This window comes from Falco naumanni, chromosome 3, assembly GCF_017639655.2.
Source record: "Falco naumanni isolate bFalNau1 chromosome 3, bFalNau1.pat, whole genome shotgun sequence".
In the NCBI taxonomy this organism is placed as follows: domain Eukaryota; kingdom Metazoa; phylum Chordata; class Aves; order Falconiformes; family Falconidae; genus Falco; species Falco naumanni.
Window position 1 is genome coordinate 66230008 of NC_054056.1, and position 26673 is coordinate 66256680.

General features: G+C 40.3%; 1 protein-coding gene across 10 annotated transcripts in view; it reads right to left on the bottom strand.

Annotated features, from left to right (window-relative positions):
• Positions 1-11654: 11654 nt before the first annotated feature.
• Positions 11655-26673, bottom strand: part of ZNF521 (zinc finger protein 521) — a 232547-nt gene continuing 217528 nt past the window's right edge. For all 10 annotated transcript variants that reach the window (XM_040585895.1, XM_040585903.1, XM_040585897.1 and 7 more), the window contains one exon: positions 11655-12481. In XM_040585895.1, coding sequence (XP_040441829.1) covers positions 12452-12481 — 30 coding nt within the window. In that variant the 3' untranslated portion in view covers positions 11655-12451. The remainder of the gene's footprint in view (positions 12482-26673) is intronic.

The following is a 26673-nucleotide window of genomic DNA, read 5'->3' on the forward strand; positions in this document are numbered from 1 at the left end:
TCTGGTCACAAGGCACCACCTCACTGCATTGCAGGATGCACCTGACACACTAGTGACCCTCACTCATCCCAGACCTGGGTCTTGCACAAGAAGGAGCAGCTCTGCCGAGTCAGGCCACTACAAGTGGTATGAACCTGCATGTGCAGTTGTTTTCCTGATGTTACCACGCTTTAATACAGAACAACCTTATCTGAAAGCCCTCCCTTGTACATTCATCATCCAACCTTAAACATTCCCCACGTATTACGGATACTCTGTATCTACCTATATCTATACCTATCTATCTACCTATCTATATCTCTCTCTACATATATATCTCTATATATACCTATACCTGTGTCTATAGTTACCAAAATCTGAGCATTGCGGGAAATCCTAACCTCCTTTTTTGTTCTGGCTTCTCTCTCTTTTGTCAGTGCCACACATTACAGGGCAGGATGAGGAGCCTCTGTGGAGTTTTTATTACAACACAAGAACAGTGGTTCTCTTATTTCAAGTCCAGTCTTCTAGGAAAGATACCCTGCAGTGGAATATTTCCTGATCCATCTGTGATGATTGATGTGGATCTATTTATACAGATGTTTGTACACTGTTAGTTAATTGTCATTACTTATCATATTTCGAAGCAGCTGCAGCAATAACAGAGATCTGCTAAATGATTACTGTTCTTCAGAGATGCTGTGAACATTGTTTCTAAAGGAGAGGTGAGACACAGCATGAATCTATACCAAAAAGATTGCCCTGCAAAGAGAGAAAGATGAAACTGAGTTTTCTCTTAGCAGTCCCGTTACAGTCTCTGCTACTGCTGCAGGCATAGATGCCCTTAGCATGACATGGTGGGAAAGGAATTTCAGCATGAAACATGGCACAGATGGGCCAGAGAAGGGACATTTTGCACATCCTCTTCACCTGCCTCATCCACCTCCCTCCTGCCTCTAGCAAATGTTATTCCCTTCAGCTTTGTTGTGTGGGTGCTGACAAAATGCAGACCTGCAGCAATGTTTTTTCCACTTGAGGAAATAGGGAAGTCTTAATTAAGCCTTCTCTGTTGATATTTGTACTGTGCTGTGTTTGTTTTGTTTTATTTTTATATAACTTACAGCTCTACTAATTCAATCACATTTACTTCTCCTGCTCACCCACAAGCAGTTCACAATTATCAGCTTCTTGCTTGCTTACTGTCTCTGTGTTGCCGTCAGGTGTATGAAGCTCTTCTTTGCTCCCTCCACATTAAAAGCACTTTGGAGGGTTTGCTTTTGCTGTTCAGATCCTTACACGTTCATATAGCTGCTGGCAAAAATTTCCTTGATCATTTTATTTTATTTTAAATATCATCTGATAATTCAATCTACTTTTGCAAGGCACCATCACCTAAATCAGGCTAGAAACTGTACTTTCATTTTCCTAGAAAAGAAGGACGTGGGAACAGCAGTAGTTTGGCTAGATAAAGGGTTCGTATAACCCCATGTCCTATGTGCACTGATTGGTGACCGATGGCTTTTGCCAGCTGCAGTGTTCTGCAGATCACAGCTCTCCTCAGCAAGCTGGTACTTTCGTATTTAATACTTGATCACTTTGCTCCATGAATTTTCCTAATGAGTTTTTTTAACCCATGTAGACTTTTAGCTTCCACTGTATCCTGTGGTAAGGAGTTGCACAGCATAGTCACATTCTGGGTGGAGAAGTACCATCTTTTGTTTGTGTCAAATGTGTCAGCATGTTGTTCCTTCACCGAGATACCATCAGTGCTGTGCTGTATCATTTGTGCCACCATAAGCTAAGAAAAGAAAAAAAAAAATCACCCTCCATGTCTTTTTTTTTTGGAAAAAAATATGTCAGTTTTATAAGTAAAAATAAAGTGGCCCATAATAAATATGATGTCAAGTATAAATTGCAAATCAGAGCTGACAATTGAATGTCTGGAAATCTGATGCTGCAGTTTTTCCCCTTTCTTTAGGACCTTTGAACAAATCATTGGGGGCTGGCAACATCTGAAAGTGCTTAGGTGAAAGTGGCACGAAGAGGTGTGATCAAAGCCATTTTCATAGCAGACATAAATATCATAGCATTTCTTATTTAAAACAGGGTAAGCAAAACCTAACCTGCCTGCTGGAGAAGATTCCATTGAAACTAGTATTAGCTATCATGAGGCTCAAGCAGCATTCTTGGGACGCTGGAGATTTGGATCTAAAGCGAACCCTCACCAACAGGCATTTAAATACGCTAGAGACTTTGAGTCTTGCAACGTTATGATGTTATGTATATGAAGAAAACTCACTTTAAATTATGCAGTCTGATGTTAGGATGAAGTTAAACTGCATACAAAATAATAATTTTCATTATCAGTTAAAAAATCACCCCGCATTTTAAAAAGATGTTCATAGGCATCTAGCAATGTAGGTTAAAAGAGAAGAAAAAAACCCAACTTTTTAGCAAGGTACAAAATAATGTGTTTAGCTTCAGGCATTCTTTAAACTGCCTCTTTTCTAGGAAGGGAACACAGATGTGTGAGATTCTGGATTTAGTTCCAAGCCAATACTCTTAATTAACTTCAAATTGTTCAAATATATAATATCTCGGTGCAGGAAAGTAGCATCCTGGGAGTGCACTGTGCTGCACTCAGGTGTCAGCTGTTCCCAAGGTCCACCTGCAGCACCCCAAACTACTGCAAGGGGCCAGCGAATGGCCCCGCTTTGGCAAATTACTTCAGTGTGTGCCTGTTCTTTGGACATGTACGTAAGGCCAGAAGGGTGTTTATACTGGATGTCTGGGATAGGCAAATGGGATACTGGTTAATGCTAGAAAGAGCACATTTGGCCACTGCTTTCAAATGGCCCTGGGAACATCTGGGCAAAGAAAACTGTACTTAGGAAAGATCTGGGGGCTCTGGAAGATGGAAACTGGTCCTAGACTGTAGGACTCGAGGATAAACAGTGGGCAAAGAGCAGGTAGGGGAGACTACCTGTTTGACTGGGATTCCAGTGGTGTACGAAGATGAAACAGAAAGAAGTATTTTCAATAGGTTTAAATTCATTATACATGGACTGTTCCTTCAGTGGAATAGATTCAGTGGTTTACAAGTCAAAAGGGAGTTGAAAATGCCTACCTGTGCCCTTGGCTCAGGCTGTCACTCTTGGCTTCCAGCATGTGGGATTCAGCGTAATTTGTTTGTGTGGATGGGGCACTGCCCCAGTCCTGTGGGCATCAGCACCAAAACCAGGTCTGGGGGAAACTAATACCTCTGTCTGAGGTGGCAGGTTTGAACGGTGCAGCAAACAGCACCTAGAGCTGCCAGCTGAGCACCAAGGGTCAAGGAAAATATAATGCTGCTGTTCATTGATTGTATGGTTTATGTCCTCTTTACACACCTGCTGAAGGTTGTGGTCCTGAGGAAACTTGGGTGTGTGAGCACATATGTAGGAGATCTTCATCCTATATCCTTCATCATCTGATTTATTGAATTTGTGACTTTAACATTGTTCTTTTGCAATCCATACATTTGTATGCACATGCATGTATATGCATACACCTACACATGCTTTTTGTACCCAATTTTAATCCTGTATTGCACTGGTAAGATACCACTGTAGCTCAAATAACTTCAGGAGAGTTTCTCAGAGCTCCAAGTACTGTAAATGAGTGGATAATCAAGTCTACAGTGTTACCTCCCCAGTTTCTGGGCTACATGCAAGGCAGTGTCCCGAGGATGTATCTATACTGAATCCCACACTGTGAGGAGATCCCTAAGCAAGCAACTAGAGAGCAAGCTCTGGATGGCTGTGTCAGTATGGTATGATGCTATTAATTAGTCCTGAGTTAATTAGCCCTTGTGAGAGGCAGTGCTAACCTGGTTGTATTGCTTTAGGGACCCTATGTAGTGTCTCTGTATGGGATTGTGCTGTGTCATACCTTAAGGATGTACCATCCCCTTCTGAGCCAAAGAGAGATCTGCTGCACTGTGCGCCCCTGTCTCGTGGGAATGCCTTGGATTTTGATGGGAAGGATGGTCTGTGCTGCTCAGTAGTGATTTCTTTCATTTATTGAGAGGCAGTGAGGAAGTTCACAGGGGTGAAAGGAAAAGGCCATGGCAGATGTCTGTGGAGTGGGCCTGAGTTGCAGGGAGAAGGTGAACAGGGAAGAAACAGGTCATTTATTTTCTGTCATGGGATTAAATGAAACAGGCTCAAAACAAACAGAAGTATTTCTTCATGCAGTATGCATTTAAGAAATCAAACTCCCTGTGCCAGCATTTTGTGCATGTTGGACACATACAGGCTCAAAAATCTAATTAGGCAAATAGAGAAGAGCCACCCAAAGCTGTCAAATGGATAGACTCCCTTTTGGCTAAGGAAGTCCTGGGGCAGCAGTCACTCAAGGTCAGGAAACTATATCAAAGAGAAGTCGCTTTTTGCCCTACTCTGACACATGTTCCCAGTCACCTGCTGCTGGCCAGTGCTGGTGCCAGGTCTGGCTCAGAGGAACCTTTGGTCTGTCCCAGCAGAGCTCTTCCCCGGTGCCACTGTGTTGCATTTCTAGCAAATCTCATGGGCGTTCTCCAGACTCAAAAGAGCCCCTTGTGGTTCACTTAAAGTGCCCCCATTTGAAGTGTTCAGCTAGTAGGTACGTGTGTGGAAAAGGCAGAGTCACCAACACTAGGACCGCAGAAAAAATAATAATGCAAAATCGTGTGGGTTTTTTTCATGCAGGGTTGACCTATACTGCAAAAGAAACGCATGCCATCGACTCATGGCTTACACTGAGAGCAATGATAGCATAGCCCGCAAAGGGCATAGAAAGAACACAGCTCTTGGATAAAGGTTTAGGCCAACTCAGACCAAATTAGGTAACAGTAGAAACACAGTCCCAACGCCAAAACATTGAGTTACTCATACTGCGAAAATTTCAAACGTGCATCGCCATAGATGAACCAGCATGAGCATTTTTGATCTTTGACAAAAGCCTTTGCTTAGCGACATCAAATACTACAGAAGCATCAAGTAGTATCTAACAAGTGAAATAAGCAAAGAGTGTGTGCTGTATGCTGAGCAGACTGATTGGTATTTGTCAGGCTTCCAAAGTTCCGCGCCATTCCTACATTCAAGGCAAGCAAGCAAGAAAAGGAGATTCAGGAAAGGATGATAATTAACAGTTGCTCCCTCAGAAAAGGTTTTCAAATTGGCTTCTGCCTTTCTCAGCCTGACAGGAGTCAGCCCAGAAAACCTGTGTGCATTAAATAAATGTGGGTAATATAACAACATCATTCATATGTTCAGGTGCTCCTTTGAACAACCAAGTGACCCAGGAATCTAATGAACAAACCCTTGAATGTAACCTGTTGATAACGCTTTAATCTTGTCCTCTATTTCCCTTGAAAATCTGAGGAGGGAAACACTAGAAGACAACAGATTGAAAAAGCCTGACCAAGGAAACTACTGGAAGACAGCTAGGCACGGGTGTTTCTCTTGTCTGCAAATTTTAGCAATTAAGGAAGTGTTGAAAGATTCTGAAAGCATGTTATCATTGAGAGAAGAGAGACTCTTAGGATTTAAGTCAGATGCCAATAGAGTAAAAGACTGATTGGCTTTAGTTGATGATAAGTCAAAAGTCAATGCAGTCTTCCCACTTCAAATAACGTTAAAAACATAAGCTGTCACATTTGAAAATGGGCAAGTCATTCTCCTTCTGATGCCACAGCCTGTGAATACCAAAGCAACACATACTGTAATAACAAGGCACTGTTGAGAGGAGCTCTAAAATCCCATCTGATCCTCCATATGTTATAAGAGCTGCTGAAGGAGACAGACCTTGCAGTGAGTAGAAGATGCATGGAAGACTCAAGATGGCTTTGTGGGCAGATATTACTATAAGAATGAAAGCAAAGTCAAAAAAAGATATTGATTAGGAAAAGCTGTGAACAAGGTTGAAAGATTTACAAATAACCCATCACACAGCTATTATCTAATCAAACCCATGATCTTTCATTTTATGCCAGAAAATTAATACTATTTAATTAAGCCAAAAGAACAAAGGTGTTTTGAAATAAAATATGTCAACGAATGGATGGATCAAAGTGAATCTTAAATTCTTCGGGAATGATGACCTAGCCACCAAATCAAATGTGGGTTCACAAATGTAATTAAGAAAATAAAAATAATAAAAATAGTCCTGTGTCAATAATTAAGCAATTACAGCATAAGGAGTAATGAGAAGAGAGAAAGGATGGCACTCAAGAAAAAAGGAAACATCTAACTGCTCTTTTCTGGAACAAAAATAAAATACGAAAGACCCTGAAAGGTGGGCATTTTGCTGAATTGAAAATATCTGAGTATGTGTTTTGGCTTCCAGATGCTGTCATTCTCTGTCTCACTGGCTGCAAAGTTAGTTTTGTTTCCACTTTCTCTCTGCCCATTATTTTAACAGAAGGACGTAATTCACCTTGTGGAGGTGTTGCTATACCATGTGGCTACATGATTTGATCGTGCTGAAGTGGCTAGGCCAACAAAGCAGCATAATTCTGTTACTAAACTTTCAGCCCCATTTCTTAACAAGCGTATCGCTGGTCCCATAAACAAGGAAGAAGGTTGTGTGAGATCAAGCATCTAGAAGGAACACAAAAACTAAACAACCCAACAAGAAAGAGATCATTAGGTTACAGACATCTGGTATTCCAGAGCTCACTTGTTGGATGCAGCCAACATAGTAGCTTGTATGGCCGTAAGATTTTTAAGTGTGAGCATCTTGGAACTGCTTTACGTTTTAAATCTTAAAGCAAGCACTCTACATTGCTCCCTGTGGTCCGTGCAAAAGCAATGGTTCAGTACAACACTCAGTGGGAACCCGTGCCACTGGCAAAGTCAACGGCACCATTTCCATAGCAGATTCTTCTCCAACAGCTCAGTGATTCTGGTCTGTTCTGCTTTGGATACCTGGTAAGATCACTGCCCCAGCAAGTACGACATCTACAGCCGAAACAGCCACAAAAGGGCACCGCTTTGCACCATCCCACAGGAGTTTCCTGTTGACAACATATGCTTAAAATATAATGAGTGAGAGAAGCATCACAAACCATTCTGAACCATCTTGTGCCTACTTAAAATCTAGGTGTGCTCTCAAAAGAAAAACAATGGCATAGATGAAATGCATTTTCCTGCAGAAAAGCAGAATTCTGTCTTCTTCTGTCCAACATGTGGAATCTTCCCATTGATGTCTCGGACCAGAGGCACCAGAAAAGACATTTTAGTCTTGGCGATTTTATTCCAAAGCATAACTAAGGATTGGGCTATTACTTGTATAGATAATTGCTTACTACAAAAGCCAGCTGCAGATTGTAATATCTCAATGTATTTCATTTTACCCTTTGCTAAACTGTGTGCTTAACGTTAACCTTCCCATTCAAATGTCATTAGCTGCTAATTAAGATGTTGATGTGCTGATTGTATATCTTGCAGTAGAGATGATTTGCAGCCACTTACTAGGTGTTTATCAAACTCCAGCACATGTATTGGTTTAGCATAAGCATGGCACATTTAATTTACTGAACACTATCCCAGTTCTCCACTCTTTTTTCCTAATACAAAATAAGCAAAATATGGCAAGTTGTCAGGATTCATCTCAGAGAAGAAGAAGAGTAAAGTAAGTGGCCCAGGCACTCTTGTGCAAACAGTTTTTACCTTTGATTACAATAAATCTCTATCAGAAATCTCTAAAACGATCCCAGCATATTAATAAGAACATTAATAAGCCCTCTGAATTTGTCTACAACTTACATTGTCCTGTAGTCAGGAACAGAAGGCTTTTTAGTATTAAAGGTTTGTTTCAAGCAACTTCCTTGTTACTAATAAGAAGAGTTTAAGTCAAAGAAAGGCAGTGATGATTCTGCTAGTGCAAAAGCAGTTCTGCAGCACAGGGTACATTTTCACAGGACTTCTTAATATAATTTATGAATATTTGCTCGCAACATAATTGTCTTTTCTGCTGACATTTTCAAAGCAACACTGTGATTTGTTGGGTCTCCTGAGAGTCCGAGTACAAAACTGATAATTATATTAAATATACATAGACAATAAAGAGTGTGTTTACATAACTATGCCCATAAATATCTGGTTGAACAGTCATTGTTCTCAAAACCCTTTTAAGCAGCTCTCAGAGGGATCCAGTTCTAATGACATGATGGTTTAAAAGATGTTGCTCAGTCTTGTTCCATATTTAATTAACTTTCCTTTTTTAAACTTGTGATGGTGGAGACAATAACAAATAGCTCTGAAAAGAGAGCGAGCTTTGAAACATGAGTGAGACCTTGTCAGGCTTTTGTGTGCCACACACAGAAGAAGATCTGCACACAAGAGTTGGTGGCTGGGGACCACCCAGCTCCTGGGGGAGCGCATTGCTAGAGCGCTCACAGTTCACTACTACTAATAACAACAGCAATAACAATAATAATAATTAAAGAAATCTTCTGCATACAAATAAGGGAAGCAACACAGGGAGGAAAAATGGATGTATTAAATGGAATTGGTAAAATAGGCCTAAAATTGTTTATTTTTGTACTGCTACAGAGCAGTGAAGCAAATACTTTAAAGAGAATGGCACATTGCCCACTAAGACTTAAAGGCATGTGAGCAGTAATTGAGCATCACTGTATGGCTGAACACATCAGACAGGAATGAAGGTAACATTTCTGAATTTGTGGACAATCTTATCCTACGGAGTCCTTCACATTGCCTCATCCGAGACAGGGCTGCAAGAGCAGCCTAATACTCTGTTTTCACACTGAGCTAGTTTTAATTGTCACCAATTATAATTCATTTACTTTTATGTGTCCTGGTTGTCACAATATTAACATTTGTAAGTCTTTCCCTTTGCAGGCTGTGAGAATCTGTTGTGACATCTTAATAAAGCAGGATTCAATCAAGGTGTGAATGAATTGTTAATCTTGTTATAAATAGAAGGTGCCATATGTTGGTAAGAAATGGACGTCTCTCTTTTTCTGTTGTTGAGGACAATGGTGATGAAACAAAGTGAGTGGTCATGCCAGAATTACTAATAAAAACCCAGTCACTGAGACATGGAGGGGACTTCAACTTTCCATGTGCTATCAAGAAGGAGGTGATAACTATTAATGTGTCCTAGGCAGAGCTTTTGAACTGTAACTTCTGGGGCTTGTAGGGCGACTCTTCTGTCAGGGAAATCAGTGAGAGCACTGGATTTGGAGAACCAAAGAAACTCCAATAACCTCCCAGTGAACTGAACCACCTAAAATGGATTGGAAAGTCTAACTTAGGCGACCAGCTATGAAAATGTGTATGATGGTAAAAACTTCTATTTTGGGTAGCTGAATATCATAAAGGCCTAATACACATTTATTCCTGGATCATCTTTTTTTTCAGATAAAGAATCAGTGCATTTCCTCATACATTCAATGCTCAGATATTATCTGGGTAGATGCTTCACTTCTGCAGTATAAATTCTACATTTATATCTGCTTTAGGTCTGTGACATTTCCTAAACGCACCTCTGGCAAAACAGCAGAACTAATCTTTTTTTTAAACTATCACTTATAGTAAAACTCACGCCACGTGAAATCTTAGGAATAAAGCCAGTCTCAGAGGTAAAAGGATACCTTGTCCATCAATCCACCCAGACAACCTTTGAACAGATTTATCCTTTCACATTAGTTTAAGGGTATGAGGAGGGGCTTCCCTTAGCTTTTGCTGACCCAGGACAGAGAAAGGCATGCCATAGCTGAAATGCGCGCACACACACACACAGAGCCGTGTCTCTTCTTCCAACAGGCAAGACGATCTGCCTCTCCTGTTGATTTTTCTGAACACTGTGGTAATTCCCCAAGCAATACTCAGTCCTCATTGGGAAGTTCTGATGTCTTCCATAATCTATTTAAACAGCTATTTAGGTATCACTGAGAAACCTGTTACTTTAGAAAAGGTAAGAGGATTCCAGCACTTGATACTAGCAGCCAGCTCTTATAAGCCACCTGGGGCTGCCTGTGGCCATAAGACCCCTCTATTCCCCTGCACTGACCTGAAGGGACAATCGATGCATAAAGTCTTCATCACATTTGCTGTTGCTCTGTTTACTGTTCCTTTATTTATGCATCTAGAAATTCAACATCTTTGCATGTTTTGCAAGCTGTCATGACATGAGACGCTAGTAATATGCTATGTTTTGCTTGCTAACATATTTTTGACATATTTTAGCTTTTGATTATAAGATTGCATTTTTCCCAGCTACCATCTGTCTCAACTCAGTGGCACTCTGGCATTTACAAAAACAGTAGGGTGTAATATTTCCTATATACTTGAACTCTACTAGAAACATGTTATTTTCAGTCTTAACCAATATGTCACACTTCCACACATGAAGGCTGAAATGTCTTATATCCTTTAAGGTATCTGTCAGAAATAAAGAACATATCATCACATTCAATTTGGCTGAGATGAGTAATATATTAATGAGAATAAGAATGGGAACAGTTTCTGACTTATAAATAGAACTAGCATTTTACAAGCCTTGTGTGCTCGTGCCTTTATTTATCCTTTTGTCAGCACAACTGAGAGATTCATACAAAACCCAGGATTTTCTTTTTTGTATTTGGCAAAATATGCACAATTCTCAAAGCTGGAGTTTTAAACACGACACATTTTTTCTTGGACTATCTGGTAACTAGACACTTTCTGACTTGACTTCTTTCCTCTCCATCCTCCATCTGTGGACAGTCAAAATGTGACATTCAGCAAAGTGGAAATCACACTTTATATCTACCCTGACAGCACTAGGCAAGCAGCTCCTGCCATTTGGACTTGTTGTGATGTACAGCTCTTTAACTGCAGTATTTCAGCAACTCTGGTTTCCACAGGATAAAACCAGCAATTCCAGCAATAGGATAAGGTACTAGAATAGCTGGAGAATGGTTTTTTGGTCCTCTTTCGCAAGTGAGTTGGAGTAGTGGGGGATACTGGTAGGGAAGGAGAACTTTTATCCCTTCCTTTCCTCTTGAAAATTGCAGGCAGTCAGGAGCCAATTCAGACCCAAGTAAAGCTGTGAGGTCTTGTGACAGCTCTCCCAGGGCCACGGTGCTAGTGAGCATCATCCTGCAGTGTGCACCACCTCCAATTCTGCTACCCATGTCAGAAGAGAGGGTGAGGGATGTGAGGTTAACAGTGCTGCTGGCAGAGCTGTAGTGGCTCCCGGTTGTCAGTGCTAGACCCAACTCACTAAACAATATTGCATTGAAATGCACACAGAATTATACACTGAAGATGTGTGGTGACTCCTCTGGCAACCAACGTGTCAAGCGTACAGGTATGAAATTGTTGAGACTGCCACAAAAAAAGAAACTAACAAACAAACCCAGAAAACAGTGAATATTACCCTCAGTTTTTTAAATTTTGAATTTCAATTTTTTGAAATTTGAAAAAACAAAAAAAATTACACATTGCTTTGCAGTGGGCCAGCAGATCTGTTTCCACCATTACGTCAGTTTAAGTGCCTAGCTTTGAGAAAAGCGATCTACTGAGCAGCATATAGGCCCTGATACAATAGGATTCCAGATCTTGGTGGTCCTTTAAGTACTACAGGAGGAGTAATAATAATGCTACTTTCCAAGGAAAAAGACAAGACACAAGCACACTCACACATAATGGTAAACTGAATTTATTTCCTTTTGGAAAACAATTCCAGTAATCTCCAGGTTCAGACTGCAGAGTAAACATTAATAACAGTAACATACAGGTTAGTTCAACTGATTCAAGAATTTGGCCATGTGAAATCATTAAGGAAAGTCTTGAACACTCAAAGCTTCAAATGGTATCCAGAAAAAAAAAAAATTGACAATCTACATAACAACTATTGCATATATGGTAATGCTATCTGTCATATCGCAAGGCTTACAAATATATATATGGGCCTTATTCAACTGTGGGTTCCTGCTCTGTGAGAAAGAGTCTCTTCATATTTTTTGCAAGAATCTTCAGCAATAAAAAATAGTCTTAGATCGTCCGTTTGTATACCAAAAGAGAGATTTCTATACTGAAGTTTAAACGAAAGGAAGGCCAAACAGAGCTGTAATGGAACATAGCTATTACCTTCTCCCTCTTCCTTGAAAATGACACTTTTTCTTAAGCCATTTTTTTCCCCTCACACAGTATTATTATTATTTGTATCTTCCTTGAATAGGGCCCAAGTCCACTTGTCTTTATAAGACCATTTTAGTATCAGACAACATAATACATGTGCAACACTTTATATACAGGAAGTCTATCCGGTGCTCAAAAGTTCAAACACATGAACATCCAACAGTTTCGATAATACAAGTTTTATGGTACAATACAATGTTTCTGAATAATATACATTAACAATGAAAGTTTCGTGCAAAGAGTAAAACGTGTTCCCTTTTTGTGCCACAAAGAATTCTCTGGAAGAGACGGGCCTTGCACTAACTGCTGTGCTGGGTCATCGTATGATTCTGTAACAAAAATAAAAGGAACAGCTTAGTCACAGGACAGGCATTTCTGTGTGAAAGAAGGATGCAAAACCAATTCTCCCAACATATTTTGCAAAACGATGAACTGAAAAGAGAGTGTGTTTGACCCCTCCTTGTCTTAAACCAGTCAGAAGCAGTGTTGTTATCAAAGAGAGTTTTCCCCAGCTCTTTCATAGCCGTATTCTTTCCACGTGCCACAAGAAGGGCAATGCACTCTTTCTAGGTAGGTTTGGGCTGACCTGCCCCAGTGAAACTGCATACCAGGCCAGTGGTTCTGGTGTCTGCTTACACACAGCTCATGGTATACACATTCTGCAAATGAAAAGTGCATTTATTTGTCACAGAAGGCCTGTGCCAACTAGACAGTGCTTCCTAGACTGTGGTACCCCTTGAAATGTTTTATTGCATTAAAACCTATTTCCCCCTAAACAGTATGGCACAGTATATTCTGGTAAGAGTCATCCTGTGCCTAGCAGGGAGCTCAAAGACTGATGAGAAAACAGGAGGGGCTGCCACAGCCCTTCCTTTGGTCACCAAAAACCACAGGTATTTTTCCTCAAGTGAATGCAGCGCCTTATGTGAGGTGACACAGCATGGACTTGGGAGTCTGAAATTCTCCTTTCCCGTACAAGCAATCACCAAATCCCGCAGCAAACACAAGTTTCACCCTTTCCTACCACTGTTCTAATCAAGTTGACCACTTTTAGGGATGAAAGATGCTATATTTCAATGCTTGCACTTCCTCAGATCCTTCACAAGCATCGAGCTAAGACCAAAGAACCAATCCAATACATGTTAAGTCCTCTACAATGTGCACTGAATCCACAGATAACCAGAAAAAGTTTGTGAATGTTACTTCCCAGATGACAGGGCACTGCTTAGTGATCAGTTTTCCCCCTATTAGTCTTGGCCAGCTTTGGGCCAGTGACCCAGAGGGCAGGGGTGCCATGTCCCATGATTTTCTCCCAGGGCACCTAGTTCCTTCACGCTGCTTTGTTAAGTTAATCTGTCTTAAAATTCCTTTGGACTAATGTACTTTAGGATGAACTATTCCCAAAAGATATAATTTTCAATGAAGTGAACATCTACTGAACCATACCCTCCACAGCCACCCATGAAAGGGCACAAGAAAACAGCCTTGGCGAAACAAATGCGAAATACAGTGTGACTGCAGACCAGCCTGAGAGTTCTCCCTCCCTTCCTCCTTCTCTCTCCCTAAACTGTGCAGGCACACAAACAATAGTTCATGGGACATTTGGCAAGGAAAGGATCTTACAGTAAGACTGAGGAATTTTTAATGTAGTGCCATTCTCAAGATTAAAGGAAAATGACCCAGTGACACTCAAGGATGCAATTTCCAGATGTGAATACAAAATGATTTAATGCTGATGGCAGGAATTCCAGACTGTCCAAGGCCAGAGAGCGGTAAAAAAATACACTCTACCACTTGATTTCATCTAGCTTCTTATCCTTCCCATAAAATCATTTCAAAATGCTGTAAAGCAGTAACAATAGCTGCAGACGAAAATATTGGCTAGTCACAGGTAATGGGCTCTGACTTTAAACCACAAAAGCAAGGAAATTAAGAGTTAAGCCTGACAGTCAGCCCTTTAGTCATCCTGTTGTGTCCATTTATTGCAGCACTTACAGCATAACACCACAGGCTTATTGGAGACCCTGCAGTACCTAGAAACAACAGGACAAGTTAAATATGGGGTGGCAGCCTGAATTCTGATTTTTTCTCTGCTTCTGAGTAGGTGAAGTCATATACCAGTTGTTAGACTGCAGAGAAATATTTGGGGCAGGGGGGTGTCTTTTGTTTCTAATCTCCTGAGACCAAGCATGTCAGTCATGCTGATTTTTTATTTCTTTTCACTAAATGAAAAATGTATAATCAGTTTGAGGTTGGATGAACAGTTGCACATGAAGCAGTCAAAAGGTGCTTTAGAAGTGTAGCTGTAACTGGCTGCAATGACATTTTTGATTAAAAAATAAAAAAGCCCAAATATGAAGGGGAAAAAATAAAACACAGCATAAGGACCGACTTGCCCCTGCTCAGTGTCTCTGACTCCCGTGTCCTAGTGCAAAATGAGATTCTCTGGAGATAATGAAGAGGTAATAGAAAAAAAAAAGTGTTGCTGAGAAAAACAAGACAGGATACTAACACGAGGAAATGCTTCAAGAAGCTTAGGCCTTCAAAAGGCAACTATACTTACTGTAAACAGTCAAAACAAAACAAAACAAAACAAAACAAAACAAAACAAAACAAAACAAAACAAAACAAAACAAAACAAAACATGGTTTCCAAATTAAGGCTCCCCAAACCTGAGGGACTAGGGAGAAATACCTGTTTGGCTAAGTGGGAAAAAAGTACAACGTGGAAGCACTTCGGAAGCATAACATTGACAAGACAAGCAGGCAAAGGATGGGAGGAGAGAGATAAGAAAAGGAGGAAAATTCTGTTATCCCACAGAGAGCCATATTCCACTCCACCAAAAGCCATCTATTGGAGACCCCATGTCTAAGTGACTGAAAATTGCAAACATTAATCCCAGTTATGAACTGTTGTTGTTTTTATGAGGGGTGTTGTGTTTAAAAATTTAGGGCAAAAATTCTCCTCCATTATCCACACAGCAGATCTCAACTCTGATAGTCTCTTTGCCTTGTGTGCAGCGAGCTCCCTGCCTCCCCGGCAGTGGGAGTTCAGGCAGGAGGGGAAAGCAGAATTTGGAGCTCCCGCAGGCAGGGACACGGCAGGGACACGGCGGGGACACAGGAGTGCGGTACACCCAGGGAGAGCGCAATATTACAGTCGAGAGCTCCTGTGCGGCTTGGAAAGCGCGCTGCCCTTCACTAAAGACACAGTACGCAAGCTTGAAACACGCCTCCTCTGGAAACTTCAAACTAGTTTGCCTGAGTTTGGAGTAATTAGTACATTCACTTGCCAAAGAGAAGTAATTTAACTAAGTACAGGAGATATCATATGCTCCCCCTCTCTGCCTCCCCCAAATGTGATTGCACAAAACACATCTGCTTAATTATGAGGCAGTCTCCCTATGAAGCAAAAATTTCAATTTCCCACCTAGCCACAGAAAGGAAAAAATATTTTTTTCTTAACATAATCTTCCCTGGACTTCAGCAATAGTGATGTTAACGTTTCCAAGAGCTGTGGTTTCATGAGGAAAAACTAGTTTGCAAACGCAAATGCAAGCTTTGCATGCACAAAATGGAGGAACGGTGAAGCAGGAGGTGTGTGTCCCTGCATTTGTTACTGCATTGGACACAAACCAAGCCAGAAAAACTCCTACATCCCCAATTTCTCTGTCTCAGTATTCTCTGGAAAGCAGGGATATTACCTGGGAAAACATGAATTCAATATATTTCACAAGCAAAATAAACTCCTAAAATACATTTACCCTGTTCCTACAGATAGTTTTGTTAGCAGAATTCAGAATCCCAACTGTTATGTAACTGCTATAAAATCATATGCCACCACTTTTCTGGATGAACATGCTTTGAGATATCCTTGTTGTTAGTGTTACGGAGCTAAAAAATTGCAAAGATTTCACATTTTGGGTGGAAGAATCTCCTTGGCAAAAAAACAACCAAAAAACATTTCTTTGCAGAAGTGCTCAAGACAAAAGAAGTAATAATACTTCTTGATGTTTGGTGTCTGTCTTTTTGTTTCAGATAGAACAAGAGAAGTATTAGCTAGCAAAAAGTTCTTGCCCATAGCATAAAAATTAACGAAGAAAAAAATTATCCACAGATAGCCACTGACTCACCAGCCCACTAGAATCTTTAATGTGAACTGCAGGTGCATTCAATTTAAATGCAACTTCTGTTTTTTGTGACTAGATGAAACAAGACATGGTTATACCTGACAAACAGTGCGAAGAGGGTATACATGAAGAAATATAAAGATGAAATGTAGATGCATTATTTCAACAGATGGTAACAGTACCACAGCAGCATGTTATTTTTTCCTTAGTTCAAGAACACAAACACGTGTAATTAATCATCACTGATTAAGTAATTATGGTACCCTACATGTTATCACTTATCAGGAATCCTTTATCTGTGTACATTATGGATCATCTTGTATTTTTTTGCATTAACGCACCCCACCGCACTGCAATACAGTTCCAGGTTGTAAAACAGAACTCTACATTACTATCAACCTTTAAGCACTACAGCTTTTTTTTTTAACAAAAGCAATTGGTTTCCAACAGGCTGGATAATAAGTCTTTTGACCTGCATTCTTCTCTGACCCATTAAGGTCACCCCTGTGCTCGGGCATATAGCTGACTTAGGAAATGCCTGCAAGTCCTGCATTTCATCTCCTGCCCACTCAAAATAAAGCTTTCTTTAAATGTGTCTGTACGTGTCCCTGAAGACCAGGGAGGCATCCCTGTAGTGGGCAATGGAGGGACAGAAGCTTCTGCCTTTATTAATGAATGCAGACCATTATGAGTCTGGCTGGCTCCTGCACTGTTCCCAGAAGCATATACTGTACGTGACTTAAAATGCTAGAATATTGACACAAAGCAAGCTGGGCACCCCTAAGGAAAATTACTCCTTGGATATAATGTAGGCTCGTAACAGCTATTAGAGTACAAAATAAAACCCTCCGGGATCAAACTGACATATACCGCATTCTACCTACTCCTCAAACATTAGAAGAATTTCTTTGTGAAGGCATTCTCAAGGACAGCATTAAACTGACTTTTGTAGCAATCTGCAACAGCTTTTTGGCTTACAGCTTTTAGTACTAAATCTCTAGTTTGAATCAATATAAGTACTATATCTTCCACATTAATCAATACATTTGGTTCAATACACGTTCTATTAAATTATACTTTCTAATCAAGATTTTCTGCTTCTCTTCCCTTCTTTTTATTCCAACTTCTTACCCTGTACCATACTTTTCAAACTGTCTGCAGCTAACAAGAGGATGTTGAATTTTCCAGAACTAAACGGGAAGAAAGAAAAGCTCGTGGAAAAGGCAAGCCTAGCAAAACCTTAAGTGCACTGGTAATGACAAATCAAATATGCAGTTTCACAGTGTCAACATGTTTTCCAGAACTTCAGTCTGATGCTTTGCTACTTAAATGGCTGTCATGATATAAGACCTCTCATGCAGAAAACTGCATAGGACACTGCTGAAATACGGTATCATGTGGAAAGCCAGCAGAAGGGAAGTATTAAGTGGTAACACCAAAAACAAATACTTGAAACTTATTCAGACATAACTATAACTTTAAGAAAAAAATCTTGATTTTCCTACCTTTTCTTCAAACTTGTGCTGCTTCAGGACTGCAGCACAGAGTCTCTTGTCAAAGCCCCATTATATTGTGGCAGGGTTCTTTCCTGTTAAACTGTAATCTGCTTATACCCAAGACTAAATTGATGAGTTATTTAGATTTGTGAGATAGTAAGATTAAATACATACTATAAATTAAGATGTAACAAGATATAATTTAGTCCAGGTCTGTGGGGATATTTGAAACATTTGGATAGAAGATGTCTCCAGCAATCTGAGTGATGTACACCGGTACAGTAAATGACTTTTCCACACCTGTGTTAGGTTTGGTGGAATGTGGTTATTCTTCATAAGAAGAGAATATGAAATGTAATGTCAAAATGACAAACATGTGTATTGAAGGCTTTGCCACTGTCTTACAGATCAGAAACACTGCACGGATGTCCCTCGCTTCCAGTCAGCTCCTCTTTTCCTTGTCTCCATATAATCACTGTGAACCTGCAGAGAAACTGTTGCATTTTCTTCTGACATTTAACATCATCTTACTCAGCTCACAATAGCATCTTATAATACTTTCTAGGTGACACTATGTCACCATTAAAGAAAAAGGTGAAATAGCATAATAACAGAGAAGAACAAGAATTCATAGAATTTAAAGACAGAAAAGACCCATTAGGGCGTTTTCTCCACCCATCTTGCCAGTGTTGGATTATTGCCTATAGTGTAATTTCAAGTGTTTTGCCCAGTCCAATTTTAATTAGAGCTTCCAATGCTCCTCTTGGGAGCCTGTTTCACAGCTTCACAGACCTCAGGGTTAGGATTTTTTTTTTCCTGATGTTCATCCCTGGAGAGGAAGAGGCTCAGCCAGCCCCAAATCACACATGAAACCAAATCTGCATAGTCAGGAGCTGGTTTCAGTAGAATATCTGGGCCATTTCAAAGCATCTGAAAGCAGTAAACTTACTTTCCATGCCCCAAAACATTAAGGCCCTCGCTCCACTGCTGCTGCAAGCAATTAAGAAGGTTCTGTTGTTACATGGGCTTCTCAGGCTCAGTTGCTATACAGGTAAAAATGTATATAAAATGTATATAAATGTATATAAAAAAATAGCTGACGTTTGTGTTCCCAGAGTAAGGGTAACCACTTCCACAGTCCACCTCCACCAAATTAATTAACTGAAGGTTAGGGGCATATCTAGGTCTATTCTATGCTACAGTCCTTAGCTATACTGACCCCACCCATGACCACTCAGATTGTAAACATTTCTGTATTTTTCACATAGGTGAAATACAAAAAGAGCAATTTCAATTGAAGCTCATCAACAGATGAAGCGACCATAGATTATTTTCCCTCCTAGGCTATTCCTTTCCTTTCATAAAACACAAACTGCAAGAAATTAACTTGAATTGTTGTATCTGAAATATCTTGGAACTAACAAATGTTTCTGATGTGCTTCATTCCAGGAATCACAATGTTTCTGACACAAAAATGAATATATATTCAGATTTCAATGGTCACACTTATCCTGAGTGAATGAGGGAGCTGGAAAGATGACATCTAATAGCTTTTCATAGTTGAAAAATAGGAAGCCAACTGGAGATTTTGGAGTTCTGGACAGAACAGAAAAAATTCCAGGAAAGGTGTCCCGGTCGTCAGCGTCTCCAGTACTGCAGTGCAGCTGGCAGAGCAGGAGTACCAATGAATTTTTAAATGCACAAAAGTAGGCATGGAGTTTCATCCAGGCCAAGTTTGAACACCAGCATAGACCTAACAACACACAGTCTCTGAAACTTGAGCTTCCCAAGGAAATAAGGATTTGAGCTGAACTAAACCTGAGCTATTTCCATAACAAAGAAGGGGCTAAATCCCAAGAGAATCTGTGTTCCCATAACTGCCACTTATGTGTGGTGAGTTGATATTTACCAGCCTTTGCGAATCAGGTCTTTTCTCAGACGTGACGGACAATTAAATGCTCAACTTAGGTCATGACTGACCACTGTTGACAATGATAATGTAGGAAAGTCTACACTGAATTGCAGTTATTCATATAAATTAGTTCACCTAAGCTATGTGATTTGGTATTATATTAATGTCTCTGAAACGGAATGACTGCTAATCAGATTGTACTTTTTATCATATTCATGTAAAACTCTCAGTGTTCTGGTTCTTCCACTCAAGCATTTCCAGCTGGGTCAGAGAAAACCTAGCCATAAAAAAACCTCAAGCTGGATAGCATGTTCTCAGTGATGCAAACTGAAAATTAAAACCAAACCGAAACCAAACCAAAACCCCTGATACCTATTTTTCTTTTGAGACTTCCAGTAAGTCACTAGTAAAATGTCAATGATTCCTTTTGGATTCATTATTATACATGAGTACATATATCACAGATTTGTTGTATGGAAAAGAATGACATATATTCCTAGATACAGCAAATAAGACTTTCATCATTGTCACCAGAAGAGAACAGACACAAACACAGGTGTCTGTTCACCATCCTTGCACCATTGTCATTACTAGCGTTGGCAGGGGGCTCCCAGTTAAGCCTCTGACATAAATCAGAGTAGCTCCAAGGCTGTTTTAACCTATGGTGCCAGGCAACAGCCTTCCATACGCTTCCCTTACCCTGTTTGTTGTTTAATGAAACACAATGAAGTCACACAACCTCTCCCATTTCAGGCAAGGTGTGTCTGGCTGCACAGGCAAGGTGCATGTAATTACCCCCATAAACAACAAGGCGATGGTAATGGGCAGAGGACAATGGTTAGGACACATTCACGGAAATACATTGAAACTGTGAAACCTTCCTATGCTTTTATGCTGCAAAGGGGCTGTACTGCTAATCAGGATCCAGGCCTAAGTCTTGTTTGTAGAAAAACAAGGGTTTTGTGATACTGCAAATGTATGAAATTAATACACAAGCATCCTTCCCCAATAAGAAAATTGTTCATTAAATGGGAATAAAAGCTTAAAACAATAAAGGCAAAAGGAGGCACTTCTGAGAAATATATCAAAAGGCGTATTACTTTAGAATATGGTTATGATTACCCTGGTATAAATTAAGAGAAACTCCTCTGAAATCAAGGGAGTTTCAAGACAGGGACAAGTAAGAATAGAGCCAGGCCTGCAGGGTTTCAAACAAAGTGAATATTGCTCATGTACTGATTGATTCTTGCACACCCTCTGCAGAGGCCACAGCCAGAAGTCTCTTCACACTGTCAGACACATCCAGGCAAAGAGCAAGCAGAACCCAAAGCTGAACAAATCCAGATTTATCTGTAGCTATTGTACAACAGAGTAACAGGGGACAACGAGCTTTGATAGGCTATACTGCCTAATAAGATATTCAGGGATTAAGTCAGTGTTCTACAGACATGTGTTCATGGGCTAGTTGTTGCACTGCTTTAATTTTTTTTTCCTTTGTTATGTTTAATTTATCATGCTGGTGCTTTCTAAACTGCAACATCTGTAAACAAGTTGAAGTCTGACCTCCCTCCCATTTTACACCCAGAAGCATCACTCCTACTTCATGCTCTAATTTTACATACCTTAAAGACAAATAAATCAGTGGGTGAGAGAGAGAGGTAACAAATCCAAACAACAAAAACAAACCCCCTTGTCTGACAATATGTGTTCATCTTACATGAATACAAATTTGCCTAGCTGAGAGTGAGGAACTGGCTCCTGGAACTGGAGCTACACTAGGTACAGATTCCTTTATAGGTCAAACCCAATTAAACAAACTACTACTAAATATTTAACAGCTCAGTGCAGTAATTAGTGACAAATAATGGAAGCTTAAATTGATAATTGTACAGAAATCTGCTGTTGGAAACATTACACATTTCTTGCTCCTCCTGTTTCTCCCATCCTCACTGCACCCTGATAGGTCTTTTCAGGGATTAAACTGACAAATTAATCTGGATTTTACACACACCTATTTGGTCTGCAATGAAGTTTCTATGAGTTGTGAGAAGGAACCTTCCAAGTGGAACTTCTTCTTCTGAAATTTCCATTCTGGGCTCTCTGATTTAAAGCTGAGTAACTGCGAGATCATGAATTGATTTCAAATCTTAAACCAACCAGCAGGTCCAGAATTTAAGCCTCTGTCCACAGGACTCAAAAGGTCACCCAATTAAAGTGGGGAAGCACACAAAGCTGTGATTTATATGCAAAGGGCAACCTTTAAAACAATGATTATTTCCAGTATTCCACAGGTGCATGTACAAGAATTCCTTTGCACAAAATTACAAGTGAAATTGCAAGTTTCTTGATACAGCCTGAAAGTGGTGTAACTTGCCTGCACTCCTATTATACAGACAGGCGCAACCCACACTTGTATTGATCGCCAAGTTCACCTCCCTACCTCGTGACATAACACTGGGTATTGTGCTTACCAGGTGACAAAGGGACAGCCTAGAATCTGGATTCCCCGCACATTGCCAGCTGGTGCGCGGAGCCTTGTACAACAGCACTCAGCACGCTGGAGGTTATGGATCAGCCTGAGATTAACTCAAAGCAATAACACTGTTTTCACTCAGCTAAAAGCAAACCCTGAACAAGCCTAGTTTTAGAATCACCAAACCTGGCTTTTGTACATGGAAATCAGTATTTGGTACTTATCCAGCCAGCAAGCATAAATATGTCCAGTTAAGAGAACGTGTAAGTGGACTGGTGCACATCTTGGATCCTGAAATCAGGAACACAAGTGAAAACATGTCCCCTTGCCCATGGTATGTCAATTTTAAAATGTGTAGGAAAGAAAAGGAAAAACTATGGAGTCCTGCTAGCTCTCCTCCTCTTCTAAACACTCCAAACTCTGTTGCTCATCGATGTGTCTTTTTCCTTCAAGACAGCTTGCAAGAAAAGCCAGATTGAGCAGATTTGATGGTAATAGTTAAAGATTTCTGAGCTGATAAGCAGAGGCCCCCATGGCTTTCGCTCTCTGACTTCCTTCACAACCAGTTACTGTGTCAGCCCATCTTGGACATCGTATAGTCCTTATCCCTACAGCTCCTCAAACAAGGAATAGTGGGAACTGGGACAGCACCTACATGGCAGGCTTGGGGTGTGTTTGAATTACAAATCTACTTGTTGGAAAAGAAAATAAGGACATTTTTTATCCCTTCATAGCTGGTAAACAGACAGTTAAGGACCCTATGTTGGAACACTGTTCTTAAAGCAACCTCATCTGAGTTCCCTCTTCAGTCCAAGAAACTCCATGTTGTAAAGGTAACTTTTAGAGAGAGCATAATGCTATTTTGCGCTTTATAAAAAAGTCACTATTTTTTTAAGTTTTGTAAGGACACACACTGTAAATCAATATATCTGGAGCATTTACTGACATGTGGTACCAGGACAATAAAATTTTGTTTGTCATTGTGGTTGTTGGTTGTAAAATGCAGAAGTCTGGATTCTCTATTGTCTTCTGGTTTGCTGTCAATTTGCATTTGTGTAAAAGAGTGTGAAATGTGACCAAAGCTAAATGGGAGGAATCTTACTCTCACTTTCTCCTATTTTCAGAACCTATAAATGGGGGAAGACAGTGAAGTCCAACTCCTACATTTTGATACTCATTCCTCCACAACCAAGAAGTACTAGACAAAGCAGCATCCTTTTATGCCTTTTTCCATCCTACCCATGAGGGAAGAAGTATCCTCCTACCAAATGTCATTCTTTGAGGTTGGTCATTCTGTTTCCTGTCACACAGCTGGCCAGTGACACGTTGCAACTCAGACATGTCATTAGATCTTGCCTTGACCCTGCACTGACAGTTGAAGAAATGCCCCCTCTCACCTCTGGGTTTAGCTTGTGATGCCATGGTATTCCTGCCTCCTCGGCTATCTCCCGCAAGGGGATGTAGCCTCATGCAGCTGCTGCTTTCACCCCTTGTTGCCCATAAGGACTGTTTTTTAGTGTGGCAATCTTCTGATAGAATGAGAAGAATCACATTTAGGAGGAAAGTAGCTGGAGACAACACTTACACTCATTTGCTGTCCACGTTTAGTGTCAAGGTGTCTGAGATACAGAACTTTAATTCTTTTACAAAAAGATGTGCTGTAGCTATGGTGAGGCTAATCTGTAACCCTCACAGACTTATAGAATTTTCTACTCCAAGTTAATTTTAATTCATTACAATAAACCCCACCTAATTAAAATAACTCTTTAAAGTGAAGTATTAGCTTGATCCCAGAAAAAAAAAACACCAAACACCCAAGCAAGCAGAATATTTGCTATTGGAGGGCAATTCATCATACCACAGTGCACACTTACATAAACTCAAAGGTAAGCTATAGACAAGTACCCACGGCAACAGTGCCATGCATAAAGGGGCAGGCAACAGGAGGCCTGATTTCTAATCAGCCCTCAAAGGAACCTGCCACACAGAAGTGGTACTTACTCTAATTTAAAGCTCTCACAGTTACTTTACCTTGGCAAAATTTATAAACTAATAACTTTAGTAAACAGACTGGCACTCCAAACAGAAAAACAAACCAACACAATTGTTCAGGCCTGCAGAGAAAGCAGCTTTCTCAGAAAGGTACTGTCTTCAACAATGAGATAAAACATTTGTTTGGGGGCTACTCTTACGGTCCCTGATGTTCTGTAACAGTTCTGCACTGTTAGATCTGTATTGCCACTTCACTGTGGTCTATAGTCTATTGTCCCTGCAAAGCTTTCCAGCATCTTAAGGCATTTTACACACCTGTATATTTGTGTTCTGGTCAGCTCAACTGATGAAATACTTCTGAATTTGAAAGAGCTTATTCTGGGGCTATAGGTTTCCTTAAAATATCATTAAATTGTCAGGGCAATCTGCTTTCAAAATTTCAGTTTAAAACCATACTTAATATTTGCAATTACAGCTCAAATTCTTTCTCATCTATTACCTTTGCTTCTCAATAACTGTTAAAAATTACAAAAATGATACTGTTCTCCATTTACATACCTGAAGAAAAAAAAACCCCAAACCCCAGAAAGCAATAATAATAGCTAAGCAGAAAATCTCTGTAATACATGCAGCACAATACTGGATGATTTTTTTTTCGTTATATCCTAAAACACACCACTTTGTAGAAAGTTCCTTTTCAAATCAAAGCAATACTACAGTAAAACAACTGCAGGCAAAATTTCTAAGACACAATGCAGTTTGTGTCAGAACACTCATCACTTCAGGCTGACCTGTCAAACTATCTTGGGGAACATGGTAAAAAGGCAAATCTGCAAGTTGGTAAGAAACTTTTGAATGATAAAAAGTATGTATTGCTCACAAACCACAGAACGCTGTGCAGTGTTCACTGAGCTGTACTGACACTTAAAGCAGATGTCTGTCCCTTCTTACTGCTTATAGGTGTACCTGCTCGGGCTGTGCTCCTAAGATCACTGAGAGGCAGCCAATATTTTGCAGCTCTAACAGAAGAAACCAAATAAATAGAAAATTTGTGCTGGGACGAGTGATGTGGAACAGAGATCAGAATTTAGTCCTATACACAGATACTTGCTATCAGCAATAGAACTATGCTGGATATTCGATATCGGTGAAGTCAGCAAGATGGCATTTTTGGACCTTGACAGGCAATTTCTGGCACCTACATTTTCAGGAGATTCTCAAGACCTTGCAGAATCCAGCTTCCGCACCCAACCTGATTCCTTAGGGGAACCAATATGACCTTAGGGGACAAAGACTCAAGGTGCCTCTTTTTAAGTATTAGGGATTAAGAATTTGGCCACAGGGTTTTCCCAGAAACTAATGTAATTGTCAAGACAGTCTACAGAACTCACTAGAGAACCACTTCTAAGGGTTTCTGAAATCACTACTTTTCATAGATGTATTTCTCTATTAATTTCTGCACAACAGTCTGACATCTGCAGAGACTTATTCTATGCTAAACTGTGTACATTTTCAGACTAATTCCTATACAACCACTGTACATTTTTGTAAATCAATGTGGCCTACACATTCAAATCTTGGGCCACCATAGTCTTCAGTGCATGTTAAAGCATTCATAAGGCTGTCTGAACTTATGCCAGCTTGTAATAGCCCCCACAGGATTGTGATATCAATTAAAAATCCCTGGAATTCATCGGAGTCTGAGACACACCTGTGAGGACCAAAAGGGAGTGATACAGAACCAGCTAGCAAAATAAACAGGAATTGCTGTGTACTGAGGGAATCCTTGGCTGTCTGACTAAGGTACCTTTTATACTGGCAGGGGATGCAAATTGGAGCCCGAGGATCTGCACTTTCATTTTCAAAGCACTTTGCAAACATCAACCACTTCACCTTCACACCATTGCTGCAAGGGAAGTAAATATGTACAGTTCCAGCATCCTCTGTTTTCTAGAGGTGCAAAGAAGCACAGGGCATTTTTACAGGCACAGTCTGTGTTCATGCACAAAAGGGAGCTTTTGACAACCTCTTCCTTTGTGGGCAAATGAGGTTCCCAAGGCTACTGAGGGAACTGGTGGCAGAACAGGGATTACTGGAGAGATTCTGCTATCCAGCCCAGTGCTAAGTCCACCCTGCCTCCTCTGCAACACACCAAAGAAACTTGCTGAATTCCAGCTGTATGCTGCTTTGCTGTAGAGGACAGATTACTGCATGTCATCCTCTATAATCTCTCCTGTAAGAGGGATTCTACGTGGTTCCCAGAAACTCCCCTTTTGCTTCCCCCCAGAAATGGTGGCAAGGTTAGAGACAAGTTGTTTTCTCAAGGCTGAGATTAAAAATGGCTCTGTGTTTTGCTAAGCATTCCTATGAAGCATGGGCAGCGCATGTGTGTGTGTCTGAAAACGACCCCAATGAAAGGAAGGAATGAGAGATGCTAAACAATGCTGCGCAAAGTTGCAGACTGTTCGGCTACAGGCCAGAAAATGAATCCAATTTTTCATTCTGTCATTATAAATATT